The sequence below is a fragment of the Notamacropus eugenii genome, assembly GCF_028372415.1.
Source record: "Notamacropus eugenii isolate mMacEug1 chromosome Y unlocalized genomic scaffold, mMacEug1.pri_v2 SUPER_Y_unloc_1, whole genome shotgun sequence".
In the NCBI taxonomy this organism is placed as follows: domain Eukaryota; kingdom Metazoa; phylum Chordata; class Mammalia; order Diprotodontia; family Macropodidae; genus Notamacropus; species Notamacropus eugenii.
In genome coordinates, this window is record NW_027325109.1 from 1,018,191 (window position 1) to 1,035,452 (window position 17,262).

Genomic DNA, 17,262 nt, shown 5'->3' on the forward strand with positions numbered 1-17,262 from the left:
CCAAATTGAGATGAAACTCAGATATTATGGGCAACCTCAATGCCTATTCTAAAAGGCATTTTTCTAGATAATATTCACAAATTCACAGGCATAGAAATAGCAAATCCTTCAGTGAAACCCAAATTTTTTTAAACCTCTCATTACATACTCAGGCCGAAGTTCCTTTTTGGGGAGTAGATTTGACCTGAATAATTGAAGTTCCAATCTACAAGCAGTTGCTGCAAAGTAGACCAAAAGGATCACAGATTTTTATCATTAATAACAGTAATACTACAATTTGAAATCTATGTCACATCAAACCAGGGTTATTAAAAAATTTAGATTGGGACTGTATTTAAGACAAGTGAATATATAGTAAGAGGCTATAATAATAATAATAATAATAATATTATGACAATAATTATATAATTAATAATATAATAATATATAATTAATAATATAATAATAATTATATAATAATAACCTGTCTCTTATTTTTCTAGATGGTACTGCAGTTTTATTAGTCATTTGATTTTTCCTGACTGTAAATTTGGTTGTGTCTGACTTTTTTGTAATGCCAAGTGGGATTTTCTTTGCAAAGATACTCATTTGCCATTTCCTTTTCCAGTTCATTTTAGAGTTGAGGGTTAAGTGACTTTTCCAGGGTCACACAACTAGTGAGTGTCTGAGGCTAGATTCGAAGACCTAACTCCTGGTTCCAGGAATTCCATCCACTGTACTACCTAGCTGTGAATAAATTTTCTCAGGTATAATCTTATCGTGTGCATGTTGAAGAGTTATTGGTCATATTTGGGCAGAGGTAATAGCCGCAGAATTTATTTACTCTTAGAGGGCAGGCTCATCTGTATGGAAAGTGAGAAAGCCCAGAGCATCAACTTCAGCTGCACCATATGTAGTCATAGAAAAATGCAGGAGAGAAACATAATAACTCCCACATCTAGCTGGAAACAGTAAGGGTGAAAGTAGCTTTGAATCTAGGAACAATGGAAATGTCTTCTTCTCATGGCAATAGTCTTTCTTATCACAGTAGATGTCCTGAGTCAGAAATTGTCTTGTCATATCTTTTCCCAGAAGATAGTTTCCACTTAATGCTATTCATTCTCTTACTTAGAGTGCCTTTCTCTTCTGTAGAGAAATAATCCATTTGAGGATTTCTCTAAAAGTGAAGAAACTTAAGACTTTTTTAATAGGAATAATTACTTGTTTAACTTTGACACTGCTTTTCCTTCAAGGAATTTTAATTTTCACTTCAGTGTTTAGCATAGTGTATGGCACATAAAAATAATAAATATTTTTGATTTGTCTTGTGTTATTTTTTGTTTTAGTTGTTTTTCCACTTATCAGTCATGCCTGACTCTTTGGTGACCCTGTTTGGGGTGTTCTTGGCAAAGACACTGGAGTAATTTGCCATTTCCTTCTTCAGCTCATTTTACAGATGAGTAAACTGAGGCAAACTGTATTAAATGATTTGCCCAGACTTAATGCAGCTAGTGTGTGAATCCAGATTTGAATTTAGATCTTCCTGACTTCAGACCTGGTGCTCTACCTACTTTGTACCACCAGCTGTCCCAATTTCACTTGTAGTGATTTCATTGTGTCTGTTTTCCTTTAGAGTGCATTAAGTAGGCCAGGATGAGAAAGTCTGGTAGCACATAGAGGCTTTCAACTTACCATTTTCTTTGTTGTAGGGTTCTTAAAAAAACAGAATCACCAGTTCCTGTTTTGATGTGACATGTGACTTCCCCAAGCAGATCTTGCCATCTTGCTTCTGTAGATCAGCTCCATCAGGATTCCATGGTAGCTGTGATGTTAGGGCTCAGGTAAGTAGCTTTCTTGCCTCTCTTCTTACCCTCCTTTCTTTCTTTTCTCGTACTTGCCCCTTCCTTTAACAAAAATATCTGCAGTTTCTTCTCAAAGGTTTTTAGTTTAGGTGGTAATTGATTTCTTTTGAAGGACTTTTTAGATGATCTTTGTTGCATTTTCACCAGAAATGATAGGTAGCTCCTTCATTATATCTCAACCAGATTATTATAATAATCTCATAACCAGTTTCTCCTTTCCTAATTCATCTTCTAATGTAATTGCCGAAGTGTTTTCATGAAGTACAGAGCTGATTATGTAGGATCAAATACAAAGTTCTTTTTTTAATCTTTTACAACCTTGCCTCATCCTGTTTTTTTAGTCTTTTTATTCATTGTTCACTTTCATTCATGGCTGTGGTTTCTTATGAATATGACATTCAGTCTCTTATTTAACTGCCCATCTTTTCCCTTTTTCAAAGTTGTGGCTTCTTTTAAAGCTTAGGTCAAGTTCCAACTTTTTCTGCAAATTGTCATGTTTTTCTTTTGTTTATGTTTGCATTATATTTGTGTGTGTCTACATATATGTATAAAATATTATATATGTTTATAATGTTTATGTTTTAATACATAATTAAAATGTTTATGCTATGTTTATGTTTATGTTATGTTTTTATGTTTATGCTCTATCTCTCTCTCTGTATATATACACACACATTATTTCTCAAAGTAGACACTGGAGAAGTTTCAACAAAACAGACCAAGACTTTCTCCAAAAAACTTAGTTCTGAAGGACCAGCAAACTGACTGTATCCATTCAGTCAGTGCACAGACTGATCACAGAAGGTCACATGACTTAACAGTTTTTCTCCACTTAGTGTTGAATCTCATAGGTGTGTGATTATTAGTCTGCTAGATTGGTTTAAAGATCTGGAATCAAACAATATTCTTCTAGATAAGAAGGGTATTCGCTGCATTTCTCCATCTCTTTCATACTACACTTTCTTGGTGGTTCAGCTGGCAAAATCTAGTTTATTTCTCTTCAAACAGATGTGGAAGCCTGTAATTCTGTGATTATTTGTATTCAACACAAATGGTAAAATGTTATGGCCTTTAAGGGACCAGTTAAACTTTAGACCCTGTTGTACATTTTTCTTTTTTTTAACTTATTTTTCTCCTCCAAATTTACTTATTTGTTGTCAAATTTTTAAAAATTAATTAGTTTGTTTTCAGTTTTGTATAATTACTTCCATACATCTTAGATTTTTTTCCCCTTCCCTTGTCCACCTTCCCTGCCTCCTCCCTCCCCAAGTTGGCATGCAATCTTATATAGGTTCTTGACCAACGTTCTTATTAAATACATTTTCACCTTAGTGATGTTGAGTAGAAGAATTAAAATGGATGGGAGAAACTATGAAAACAAAACAATGATCCAGTTGTGTAGTTCTTTCTGTGGATGTGGAAGGCATTTTACCTCAAGATGACATTGGGAATTTTGTAGTTCTTGCATTTCTGTGATGGACTAAATCTACCAGAAAATTCCAAATACGCTGTTGTTTTTACTAGGTACAAAATTCTCCTGGTTCTGCTCCTTTCTCTTAGCATCAGTTCATGTAAGTCTTCTTCATATAAGCCTGTCTGAAGTCTTCCTGTTCATAATTTTTATATCATAGTAGTACTCCATTACGTTCATGTACCGCAACTTGTTCAGCCACTCCCCAATTGATGGGCATCCCCTTAGTTTTTGGCAACTACAAAGAGTGCTGCTATAAATATTTTTCTGCATGTGCCACCCTTTCCCATTTTTATGATCTCTTGGGAATACAGTCCTAGAAGCAATATTGCTGGGTCTAAGGGTATGCACATTTTTGTATCCATTTGGGCACAGTTTCAAACTGCTCTCCAGAATGGTTGGATGAGCTCACAGGTTCATCAGCAGTGTATTAGTGTTCCAACCTTTCTACATCCTCTCCAACATTTGTCATCTTTCTGTTTTGTCATGTTTGCCAGTCTGGTAAGTGTGATGTGGTACCTCAGAGTTTTGATTTGCATGTCTCTAATAGTGATTTAGGGCATTTTTCATATGATTATAGAGGGCTTTAATTTCTTCCTCTGAAAACTCCCTGTTCATATCTTTTGGCCAGTTATCAACTAATGTTAATGTTAATGGCCCCATAGCACAGGCCTAGTACACTCCTCCCTGTAATTACCTGAGTTGAATAATGTTTGATCCACAAAAGTCACAAAAACCTGTAATGCTGTCAGTTTGAGAGTCAATGAAAACTTTCTTAACTGTGAAGATAAGAGGTTCTTCAAAAAACCTTAAAATTTCATAGTTTTAAAACAAAAAAACTTACATACATAACCTGTTATTTCCTTTTATAAGTAGTACATGGTGCTTTTTTAAAAACTGGGTACTGTTAAGGAACTCCAAGCTCCTTGTCCTTATACGTAATTTAAAAAATATATATTTGATCTCCTTGTAGGGGTATTCCAGAATTGAGAAGACATCAGAGTCAAACAATTTGGTGGTTACAAAACACTAGACTTTAGAAAGTGGTGTAGAATACCTTTAAAAAAAATTCTTGTATTTCCTTATTTTTTTGACTCTGTCAGTAATCATTATTTCCTCTCCTGCCTTTCAGCCAAACTGGCCTTTTTTCTTGCTTCTTTTTCTTAATGAATAAATGGAGTATTTTAAAAGCATTTAGTAGTTGTTAAATCTTTAGCATACTAGTAAAAAGGCTCAAAGACTTTACTCTAGCTGCAGTCAGAATGGAAAGTCTCACAGTCCTTAGTAAACAGGAGCAAAGTAGATGCTAGTGTTTCTTCCTTCATGTCACTTCCATTGATAAAATCTACTCCTCTGGTGTGGAACCACTGGCCAGAGGAAAGGAATGTGGTAGCAAGGACCAGCTGGATCTTCTGTAGCTGCAGCACTGTCCCCAGGCTGCATCACCACAGAGAGCAGGAAGGGGAAGGCATTGCTATTCCCAAGACTGTTGTTCTCAGTCCTGGTGTGTCCCCATCAAGGTGTGATAGGGGTTAAGGTGGTGGTGGTTTGACTTACTGGCACAAGCTGGGGGTATATTTGTGTGTGTGTGTGTGTGTGTGTGTGTGTGTGTTTATGTGTGTTTCTCCTCTCCACCCCTGCCCAGCCCTCTTCCACTGTGACTCGTACCTTAAACATTATTTTCGACATGAAACCTTCCTTAATCTAGCCCATCTACTTTGAGAGGAAAAGTATTAACTATTTTGCATGTACTTATATTTATAAACACACATATGTGTTTATATCCAACAAAACTCAAAATGAATTTAAAACTATTTAATGTATAATGTATTTAAAACTATACTTACATATTGGGCAACTACATGGTGCAGTGGAGAAAGTGATGGGGCTGGAGTCAAGAAGATACAGTCTTTCAGAATTTAAGTCTAAACTCAGACATGTACAAACTTTGTGACCTTGGACAAGTCATTTAACCCTATTTGCCTCAGTTTCCTAATCTGTAAAATGATTTGGAGAAGGAACTGGCCAAGCACTCTAGTATCTGTGTCAAAAAATCCCAAATGAGGTCATGAAGAGTTGGACATGACCAAAACAAGACTGAATGATGACCACCACAAATTTGATGTATGTGTGTTTATATCTCTGTGTGTGTATGTACATTTGCATGTGAAATGTCTTTGTATGTATCCATCTATCTTATTGTCATCATTAGATCACTCTAATAGATTGATTGTGGAGATTGTTTGATACTTTGTATTCCTGGTATGTAGCACAGACTTCACATGTATAATATTAATTCAATTAAATTAATTAAATTAATATTAAAATTAATAGATGCTTATTTGGTGATTGATTTGGATCTTCTTTTAATGGTAGAGTCTTGTACGTATAACTTCTATTTCATTGCTTACCATCTTAAGGAAAGGGGAGGGTAGCTACAGGGAAGTATTGAATTCAGAACACAAGACTTTATTAAGAAAAGTTTAAAAATTTGTTTTAACATCTTTAACATAAAATATATTAAACTTAAAAAACCCAAAATATATTATGCTTTATAAAAATAGTAACTCTCATATAAGGAAGACACTCAGAAGTCATTTAACCCCTGATTTTGTTTCTTCACCTATAAAATGATATCTATGATAGCATATATCTCTCATGATTGTTGTAAAGATCAAATGAAAAAATATCTTAAAAAGCGCTTAGTATGTGCCTGACAAATTAAATAAATACATAATGCAACATAAATAAATGCAGCTCTTCATACCTTTGACCATTTATATAAAGTAGTTATCTTTAGATGTTGTTATTGTATAAACTATTCTCTTTTTTTAATTCAAAACACTTTTTTTATTAATTTGTTTACAGTTTTCTGCAATCACTTCTATAAGTCTTAGATTTTTTCCCCTTACCCTCTCCCCTATAAATTATTCCCTTGATCCCCTTTTACTGTACAAATCTTCCCAAGTTTCTCTAAAATCATCTCTTTTATCATTTCCTATTGCATTAATTATTAATTATTGCATTCTCTTACATTAATATGCTACAAATTTTTCAGTCCCGTTCTGTTGTATTTATATATGTATCTTGGAAATGAGAGCTTTGTTAGTGCTTACAGTGTTCTAGCCATTTGCTTAGTGCTTTACACTTATGTCATTTGATCCTTACAATGACACTGGGAGTTAATAGATGAGTCAAACCAAACTTAAGTGACTTGTCCAAAGGTACTTGAGTCCTCTTGACTCATCTGGTGAGCCATCTTGCTTCCATTTTTCATAACTGTGAATCATTCTTCTAGATTTTTTTTGTAGCATCTGGTCTTTTATATTTGTAATTTATTTTGGCATATGCTCTGAATTACTATTTTAATCTTGATTTTTGTCACAGTATTTCCCCTGTTTCCAAGATATTTTTAAAATTAAATTTGTATCAGTTCATACAAAATTTCATCATTTTTACAGCTAGCAGAAATGCTTTGCATACTTTGTATGATCACAAAATCAAGGTGGAATGAAACAAAAAACCTTGTTTTGAACACAATGGAAACAAATGCAAAAATGAAATTTGTCCTTCATCTCAACTTTATATTTTTTAAATTAAAAATTTTTCAATATTTAAAATTTTTTCAATTAATAAAAATCATTTTCAGTCTTTAACCACCTTCTTTTACCACTCTCTACCCAGTCCTTTCCTCCCTCCACTTCCTCTCTTTCCCTTTTTTATTCATTTGGGTTTTATTTATCAGTTTTGTTACTTCTTTACTTTTAGGATTTGTATTTTTGGTGTGTAATTATGCTTTTAAAATTTGTTGTTTTTTTGGTTTTTTCAGTTGCATGCCCAGTTCAGATGTTCTTACCTTTATTTGGTGATTAAAAAAGTGTTCATAAAAAGGAATTTTGTAGTAAGGACTGTTTTCCCTGCATCCCGAAGAACTTATTATGTTGTTCATTGTTGTTATTTTTTTAAAAATTATACATTGTTTTTCTGATTTGTTCTTTGACTAGTGAGGTTGTTATTTAGTTTATAATTGATATGTGTCTTTTCTTCACTAGGTCTTTATTGAATGTAATTTTTATTGCATTATCAGTATATTTAACGTTACTGGTTTTCTGCATTTATTTTGAGATTTTTATGCACAGTCATCATTGTAAAGAAGCCATGCTAAGAAATATATATATTATTGACATTTATTAGTTATTGGAGGCATAATATTTAACTTTTCTAGAATTGAATTTTAAATTTTTTAAAATTATATGTAGGTTATTGACTTCTTTTTGTTGTAGTTAAATTTGCCTGTCTTTGAAAGTGTTATATTTTGATCATCCACTGTTATATTGTTATTATCTTTTTCTCCTTGTAAATTGTTTAGTTTAACCCTTAAGTATTTAGTGGTCCAGCTGTTCTAGTACATATGTTCTAGGCATATTATAGTGATGTAGTCAAAATATAATTTCCCTGTATATCTCTTTTCCTTAACTATTTCTGCTATTCCATTTTCTGAAGTCATGATTGATATTCCTGTTTTTTTTTAATTCATAGAAGAGGGAAGCACATTTACATGGAATAGTGGCCAGATAGTGTTATTTCAGACAGTCTCAGGAATGGTGAGTGGAGTCAGAAGGAGTAATGTAGATTGAATTTTTATTTCCAGAGCTGGAATTAAAACAGAATTGAGGGTAGGTGTTGTGTTTGTCCTCCATTCTCAAAGAGGACCATGACATCAAATTGATGACATGACTTGCAGTTGACTTTGATTTGAGTGAGAAAGGTTGTGCAAGGTCACCAGCCTCACTTTCTTCTCCTGAGCCCAGCATGCAATGGGACACCCTGGCCCTTTCAGGCTAAAGTCTTACCACATTCTTAGTTTGAGTGAGGTACACTCATTCAATAAATACACTTCTAACGTGATGTAATATAATACAATAATATATCATTTGCATTTCTCTTCATAATAATTGGAAACATTTTTGATAATGGAGAGTCTGACATTCATCTTTTCAAAAAGTTTGTTCATTTTCTTTGGGTTTAATTTATATTGTTTTAATTACCTGTGTACTTGTTTATCAGATTTTTATATGAAATGTTTAATGAAAACATTTTCAACCAATTGAAAATGCTAATCCTTATCTTACCTATATTTCTTCTGTTACTGCAAAAAAAACCCCAACCTACTTTATTCATTTTACATAATTGTGATTATTTCTACAGCTTATTTTGTTCATATTTTCTGTGCCCATAACTGTGAATGTAAATTCCTTCTATGTTAACTGATTTAAAAAAATGAAATAAAAACTCCTTTTGTACAAAAGTTTCATACTTTTTAAAAAAAGACCTTATTGAACGATATACTGTAAAATGATAATTTAATTCTATTTTCTATCAGACTTTTATTTTTGTTTACTCTTCTGGTTGTGTCTGATTCTTACTAACTCCATGGAATAGGACACATCAGGCCTTTCTCTTCTTCATTATTTCCCACATTCTTTCCAAAGTCATTCCTTTGCTACCAGTATCTATGAGTCTCATCTATTGCCATCCCTTTCTCCTTTTGCCTGCAGTTGTTTCCCAGCATCAAGATCTTTTCCAATGAGTGCTTTCTTCTCGTTTTGTGGCCAAAATATTTAAATATTTTTAAGCTGCAATTTTCCAAATATTTGTTCTCATTTTCTTTTTTCTAAAATTTAGTATATAATAGAGTATATGCAAAAACCTCAAGAAAAATGTTTAACAATATGCATCAATCTCTATTCTGACACCACCAGGTAGAATTGAAGTGGAAGAATGAGTTGCTCCAGAGCAGATCAGATATGGTGAATTTTCTGCATTCCCTCCCTGCCATATAAGTGCTAAAAAAGTGGTAGTTATTTACCATAGGATTTCAGTGCAACCCATATATTATGCCTGTATTTTCCAAAATTTAACTCTTTTACCCATCTAACCACCTGACTGCCTCCGACTTCTACCCCTGACTTGAAACTTCAAATGATCTTCATTCATTTTTTGCATTTACAAAATTTTATAAATTTGCTATGAAAAAGGAGCTTTGTTTTTTTTTTCTTGTTTTGCTCTGTCTAATATGGGAGAAAAATATGCTTGATCAGAGGTTCCAAATGCTATTTCTAGTGTGACATTAGAGAAGTCTTTTAATTATATGGGGCTGCCTCAGTTTTTTCATGTGAAAAATATATACCTTTTGAGATTTCTTCCAGCCTAGATCTTTGTATTTCTCTCATTCTCTGATTTTCTTTCCTTTCCTCACAAAATTAGGGTTATTTATTTATAAATACTGCTTTGAATTCTCCATCACAAGTTTACTTCCAAATCTCATGTAATCTGTCTTCTGATATCTGCATTATACTTAGCCTTCTATTTTGAAAGTTACCTTGGCAGTAAAATCTAATAGCTTTTCACAGTCTATTTTTCTTGACTAGTTGAGGCTGTGCATTTACTCTTTCACCTGAGTATTCTTTGTCTCTTTCCTTGTAACTCATTCTTTTTCTGTTCCAATGTTCACGTGTTTATCTACCTACTCCAACTGTTCTTCAATTTCTTTTGATGAAAATCTGTTAGAAGCTTTGAAATACATATTTCTATCTGAAAGGAATATTATGAGGCATCAAATCTAATTTTTTTTTTGAGTAGCAATTTGTGCAGTTTATGAGAGAGGACTCTAAGGTCTAGAGAACTTAGGTAACCTTGTATAAAGTCCCAAAGGTTTGGGACCATAGAATGTAAAACTAAGAAAGACTTCAAAATGCACATAGCTGGAGCCAAATGAAGATCTACTCCAGGGATTCTTTTTTTTTTTTAACGTGTGTCATGAATCCTTTTGATAGTCTGGTGAAGTAACTTATTCAGATAAATGGAATTCTTGCCAGAAAAATGTATTTAAATACATATAATAAAATAGGATTACAAAGAAAACCAATTATGTCAAAATACAGTTTTCAAAATAAAAACATCAAACTTTCAGATTTCAAGTTAAGGAACTCTGCCATAGACAGTTATTGAACACCTCCAGTGGGGTTGCATAATTACCCTCCAAGGCATCCCAGTATACTTGGAATAGTATTAAAAAATTCTTGGCCATTGCTTAAACTTGTTTCTTAAGGCACAAATACTGTTAAATTTTTTCTAATTATATATGCAGTGTTACCTAGTCTGATTTTCTTTATAATAGCTAGAGTTCTCAGTAAAAGTAATAGAAATGATATTGTTGTTAGAAGTTAAAATATTTTCTGTATAGAAAAAGAAACACTGTGGCTTGTCATTCAGTAATATGGATGTTGATTGTGAAAGAGGAACATTTTTGCTGAATGGCATAGCATGTTTGAGAAGCTGTGTGAAAAATTTAAAGCTGAATTTTAAAGTTTTTAAAGTTTTTTTTTAAGTTTTCTAATCAGTGTAATACAACAACAAGATTTGACGAAAAATATAGTATAAGACAAGCACAGATTCTTTCTAATAGATTATGATTTCCTTAAATATACAATTCTAAAATTCTAAATTGTGTGCTATTCTTTCTAATATTTACATTATTGTTTATTTTTCAGGGAAGAAAAGTCAAAAGACCAAGATCTACCGGACCTGAAAGACAAACCATCAAAATCCAAAAAGGTGAAAGATAAAAAAGAAGAAGAGAAAACAGAGGAAAAGGAAAAGCATGAGTTTCCACATGCTTCTTCACATCAGTTTGTTGAACGAATGGAAGGAGGGAAAGTAGACACTTCAAATATAGTTAGGTCAGCTCCTACTGTTCCTGAAGCCTCTGCTTCCCCTAAACAAAGGCGTTCCATCATCAGAGACAGAGGACCTATGTATGAAGATCCTACCTTACCTGAAGGCTGGACCCGCAGACTTAAGCAGAGGAAATCAGGTCGTTCAGCTGGAAAGTATGATGTATATTTGATCAAGTGAGTAAGAAAAAGCACTCTGAGCATGTGGTAGATTAAAGGCATGTTAGGAAGCCTATGGGATTTGCTTTTAAGTGATTTTTGTTGATGGTGTGATTCTTTCCCTTTCCTTCTCAACATTTTCAGAAAATGCCTCTTATAACACCATGAGAGATCTTGATAAGTTGAACCAGATGGGGACAACATGTATCTTTTCCCTGCCCCCTACCCTAATTAAATTAGTTGAAATTCATCTTAAGGTAAATCCATCTTTTGAATAGTGATTCTTTCCATTCAGCCTTCTTGACTTAGTTTTATGATGATCATTCGTGACTTGGAGATACAGAATAGAACAAGTAGTAGCTAATACCAAATAATTATTAACAGAAACACTAATAAAAAGTAACATTAACAGAATCCAGGTTCAGGAAACTAAATAGTTTCAAAAGGCACTAAAAAGAAAATAGACTCAAAAAAAGAACCAAACAACTTGAAAAATTTTTTATTGTATTTTCAGTTTCAGATTTTCTTTTTACCCCAGTCTTCATCTATTGGGAAGGCAAGCAGAATGAGACACATACACACTCTGTCTCTGTTTCTCTTTCTCTCTCTGTCGCCTCCCCCTCTTTCTCTTGTAGAAGAAATTCTAGCCATGTACAGGAAGCAGAGCTTGCACTCCTAATCCTTTCTGCCTGAAGGTGGATAGCACGTTACATGTAGCCTTTGTATTGTATCAATCAGAATTATGAAGTCTTTCAGAATCCCTTATTTTTGCAGCATTGTTGTATAAATTGTTCTGGTTTTACTAACTTCACTAGAAGCTTTTGTTGCAAATTAGTGGAGCATGGAAAAAATTACTAGTCAGATCTATGTGTAAGACAAGAATTCATAACTAAATAAGAGGTAGAGCAACTCATGGGAAGTAAAATGGATAATTTTTATATTAAGTTAATGTAGTCAAGATTAGAAGGAAAAAAATTTACACACTTTTTCATAAAAGACTAATTTTTTAAATATATAGGGAACTCAAGAGTATTTATGAAAATAGGAATAATGTAAGAACTATCCCTGTTTGATAAATGGTCAAAGAATTATAAAGGCATATGTGTCCATAGTCATATAAAAAAGCTCTAAAACACAATTAGAGAAATTAAAACTAAAATAATGCTCATTACATTATTAATATTACAGAAGAGGAAAATGCTAGACGAGATATGGAAAAATAGGTACCCTAATGTACTGTAGGTGGAATTAAGAAAAATTTAGAACTCTGCCCCAAAATTTAAAAAAAATGTGCATACTCAAAAATGACTAAAGGAAAAAGAAAAGGATCTTGTTGGTCACAAGAACAAACCCCCAAATCTGAGATGGTTTTAGGATTTTAGGTGCTCACAGCTGGACACAGAACCAATTTTGCCAAAAAAGCAACCTGACCAAAAAGCAAGACAATCCAAAATGTAAGTGTAGGTAGATACAAAACCAGTCAGGTGTGATAATCCCCAACTAGAATGTTTTGGGTAGATCCTGCCCCTGCAGAACTCAAAGCACCTTATAGCCACATCCAGCATTTCTAGAGTTACTAGAATGAGGTGGCATTCTGGGTGTATAATTCCTTTAAACACAAATTGAGAAAGCCCAACATTGTTATATTAATAAAAGCATAATTATGGAAGCAAAAAATTGAGTAAAGATAGCAAAGGAAGTTCATTAAAACAACCTAAATAAATCAAATTGCCCTATTATCATCCATCTTTTTAATTTAATATTTTATTTTTCCACAGTTAATGTAAAAAGAACTTCTAAAGTATTTATAAAACCTTGTTTCCAAATTCTTTCACTCCCTTCTTCTTATGTCTGCCATTGAGATAGGTTATACATGTGTAGTCATGTAAAACATATTCATAATAGTCTTGTGAAAGAAAACAGACAAAGAAACCTCAAGAAAAATTAAGTTAAAATTATGCTTTAATTTGTATTCAGATACCATCAACTTTCTCTGGGGATAGATAGCATTTTTTATTATAAATACTTGAGATTTATCTTGCGTTATATTTCTGAGAATAGCTAAGTCATTCACAGTACATTGTCTTATGATACTGCTGTTACTTTGTACAAATTTCCATGACCTGAGACTAATTCATATTTTTCTTGGAGGTTTTGGATGGAGGAGTTTTGACTTAGTTGTGTTGCTTTGGTTGTATATTTTGGTCTTCTTTGTTACCAAAGTAATTGTTTAGTTACAGGTTTTTTACTTTGTTAGCTCATGCTGGGGCTTGTGCTGGACTGCTGACATTGCATGTTGTCTTGGGCTGGAAATTTCTTTCACTTTGTGTTTTGGTGGGTTTTACTGCTCTAGAACTTGTTTAGAATCATTTTTTATAAGTATTAAGAGGAGTTTGAGGTAGAACTCACTTTACTCTGTCTTCTTGGCTTCAATCTGTAATCCATCTTTTCTAAGGTTGGATATAGTTCATTTGAGGAGAGTAGGGACCACATTATTGACCAAGTTTTCACACTGTCTCATAGTCAGAAGAGTTAGTTGGAATAAACCTTAGAGTCTGTAAATGAAACATATGCATTGTGGCATATATTACAAAAATCATAATCCCATATTTACTTCAGTCATAAATGTTAAATAAACAATTAATCATTTCACTTTAATCACTAATTTTGATAATTCCATATTGCTTTATTAGGCAGGTAAGTGGCACAGTGTTGGATACCAGTGTTGCAGAAAGTGTCAGGGAGATCTGAGTTCAAATTCAGCCTGAAATATTTAATAGCTGTATAACTGTGGGCAAGACACTTCACCATGTTTGACTCAGTTATCTCATCAGTAAAATTGAGCTATTTTGGCTAAACGGTCCATTGTTTTTGCTCCAAACATCTCAAATGAGATCCGTAAGATTTAGACCTAATTGAAACAATTGAAGAACAACAAGAAAATTGCTTTCCAGAATTGTTATACTTTTTCACAGGTCTACACTGAAACATGTGTGCCTGTGTTTCCACAATCTCTATAGCACTGCTGCTGGTTTTTGTCATTTTTGCCAGTTTTAAGGGTATGAGATAGAACCTTATGGTTGTTTTGTTTTTTATTTCTCTTATTAATGAGTGGTTTGGAGTATTTCTGGGTGGTTGTGTGAATACTTTTCATTTTTTCTCTGCAGAACTGCTTGTATCTTTTGAGCATTTATCTACTTGGGGAATAGTCTTAAAAATCTTTGTTGGTTGCTTATATATCTGGGATATCAATCCTTTACACCCCATGCAATCATTTTAATTGTCGTTGTTTAAATGTTGTCTGTACAGGAAAAGTAATCAAAATTATCTTTTATCTTTTCTAAGTGCCTCTGTTGTTTGGTTAAAAATAAATGTAGAAAGAAGTGATAGAGTCCAAATGCAGATGAAATCATATGACTTTTATCTTTATGCATTTTTGTGTGTTTTTTTTTCCACTTTGAATATATCTATTTTCATAACATTACTAATATTTTACATGATTGAACATGATTTGACCCAAGGAAGAACAGATGTGAGGAAAGGAGAGAGAAAATTTGGAAGTCAATTTTTTTTTAATGAATGTTACAAATTTTACTTACATGTAACTGGAGAAAAATAAAATACTAAAAAAAGTTGTATTTCTTCCCTGTACTTCTGACAGGTACACAACTTGTTTCCTCCGCCAGTCTCTAAGATTGGTTTTTTACTTTATGATTTTTTTCCTTCTACTATAAACGCAATATTGTATTCCTTCATTTACTTTAATCTTTTTTAAAGTGGCCCTCAATCTCTTTGCCACATCCATGATATTTGATGTGTTTATTCTTGTTTTCTCCTGGATTTTGTCTGGTTATGTATTTCTTCCCACTTTTTTACATTTTTACTCTGTCATTCTTGGTTTTATTTCTTTTGTGAGTCATGTTTTTGTAGATACCAGTTTTTAATATTGTAATTTTTATTTTAGTTGTGATGATGATTCTGCTCCCATAATTCTCATTTCTCTTATAAAATAAATAGCATGTTCAGATTTCGCAGGTTTCTTTCTATTCTCAAGCACTGAATTAATTTCCCTTATTTTGTACACATAGATTCTTGAACTCATTTACTAGATATGAAACACGTTTATTTTTGTTATTACTATTTTTCTATTACTGTTACTGTTGATTAGTGTGCTTATGTTCAGAGTTTTTTTCCTCCTGAGAACTGGTAATTTCAGCCTTTTGCTTTATCATTCACTTCCTTCTCTTTCATGTTGGTTTCCTTTGGGATCTCAGTTGCAACACCGGGCAATTCATGTTCTTTTCCTTCAGTCAGGCCTTGAAGCAGCAGTTTTTCATATTCATACTTTTTTTTTCTCCTAAAGGTGACTGCTAAGGCCCAAACTGGAATTTCCAGTGCAGTGGAATGTGGAAAAGTTGGCCAAAGTTCAGGGTCTAGTTATGTTGTGTTCTTACTTGGAGAAGTGGTGTTCATTGTAAATACTATGTTTACTCATTAGTTCTCTCAACTCCCTGTTACTCATTACACTGCATATATATTGTAATTTATTCGTGTAGTATTCATCATATGAGCATTCCTGTACATTTCTTTTTTTGCCATCTAAAAGAACAAGAGTTTTATGTTTCTTTAGAGTTTTTTTTATTTAAGACTATTCATTACTTAATCTAATCTCCTTCAAAGTCTCTCTTTCTTTCTCTTGTTTTTTTCTTGAGCAGAATGTATTAAAAACCAGCTTTTTTTGACTACATTACGTGATTACCCCTCCTTGTTTGTATTATAAATTTCTAATTCTGCACACCTTCTCTTTTCTCTTGCTTCTTCCTTCAAGTATTCTTTTGTTTCCTTTTTCTAAAAAATCATCAAAACATAACAGAATCACTTTTCAAATTGAATTTCCTCAGTCAACCTGATGATAATAACATTCTAAGGGGACACAAGTATAATCTTCCTAATTTGAAAAGAAACCATTTATCATTGTTTAGACCTTCTTCATTCTTCATTTTTATATTTTTATGTTTTTCCTCACTCCTAATTTGAACTTCACAATTTATTCTGAGCCCCAGGCCTTCTGAATTATACTCATTACTGAACTGAAATAGATTTCTCTAAATTTACCAGTGATCTCTTAATTGATAAATCAGATGACCCCTTAGTACTAACCATTTTTGAACCACTGTTGATCCCTTCTCTTATATTATTGTCAGGCTACTTCTTTCTGATATTTGCTCAATCTCTCCTGAGTCTTCTCTTTGTCTTTCTAATGGAAGAGTCTTGTAAGGGATGAACCACCTTAAGCAAAACTTAGTGAGGTGTCCAAGTAAAATGAAATAAAAACGTGAAAAAATGGAAATATTTTTATATCAAACTTTTTGCTAAATGTAATAATGGATCCATATCATTTAGGATTTTTTTAAACTTAAAATGCACTTATTACAATGTTTAATACGTTGTAGGCACTGAGAATGTAATGAGAAATCCTTTTTGTCTTAAACAGCTCACATTTTTTCTATGTGCATACATATGTACTTGTATATTTTAATAATCAATATTTCTTTTTTCTTTCCCTTTATCTGTACTCTTCCTGAAAAAATACTACATATGTAGTCCAGCAAAATGAAATTGGCCTTGGCCAGATATGTGTTTTTTACTGTAAGGTCTACAATTCCCCTGACTAGGGAAGCTGTATCTCCCCTATAACTGTGGGGTATTCTTTTTAATACCAAAAGAAAAAGCAAAATATGTGCATATTGATTTTAGGTAGTACATTAATCAATCACTATGAATACTTACAAACAGGGGCAATCTTCAGTCTTGCAGCCAGACAATGGTGTTCCAGAGTTCCTATGGTAGTTATAGAAAGTAGACAAAGGCAAGTGGAGCTTCTCTAATGCTGAATATTTTTGGTTTTATGTTTAAAACCAGTGTTTCCCCCAAATGTAACTTTGTGTATTAATCATGTCACTATCACAATATTCTTGTTTTGGCTCTCATTGGTAATAGAATATTAAGTTGTAATGTCATATCTAAGTTATAGTTATGGTTTATTTTTCTAAGT

The 17,262-nt window shown here is 32.8% G+C and overlaps 1 protein-coding gene across 3 annotated transcripts in view; it reads left to right on the top strand.

Annotated features, from left to right (window-relative positions):
- Window positions 1–17,262, top strand: part of LOC140516977 (methyl-CpG-binding protein 2-like) — a 49,297-nt gene that overhangs the window by 10,327 nt on the left and 21,708 nt on the right. Inside the window, exons 2-4 of one of the 3 annotated variants that reach the window (XM_072627830.1) lie at window positions 608–746; window positions 1,689–1,820; window positions 10,866–11,225. In XM_072627830.1, coding sequence (XP_072483931.1) covers window positions 1,795–1,820; window positions 10,866–11,225 — 386 coding nt within the window. In that variant the 5' untranslated portion in view covers window positions 608–746; window positions 1,689–1,794. The remainder of the gene's footprint in view (window positions 1–607; window positions 747–1,688; window positions 1,821–10,865; window positions 11,226–17,262) is intronic. The other 2 variants (XM_072627829.1, XM_072627828.1) reach the window with 2 other exon arrangements.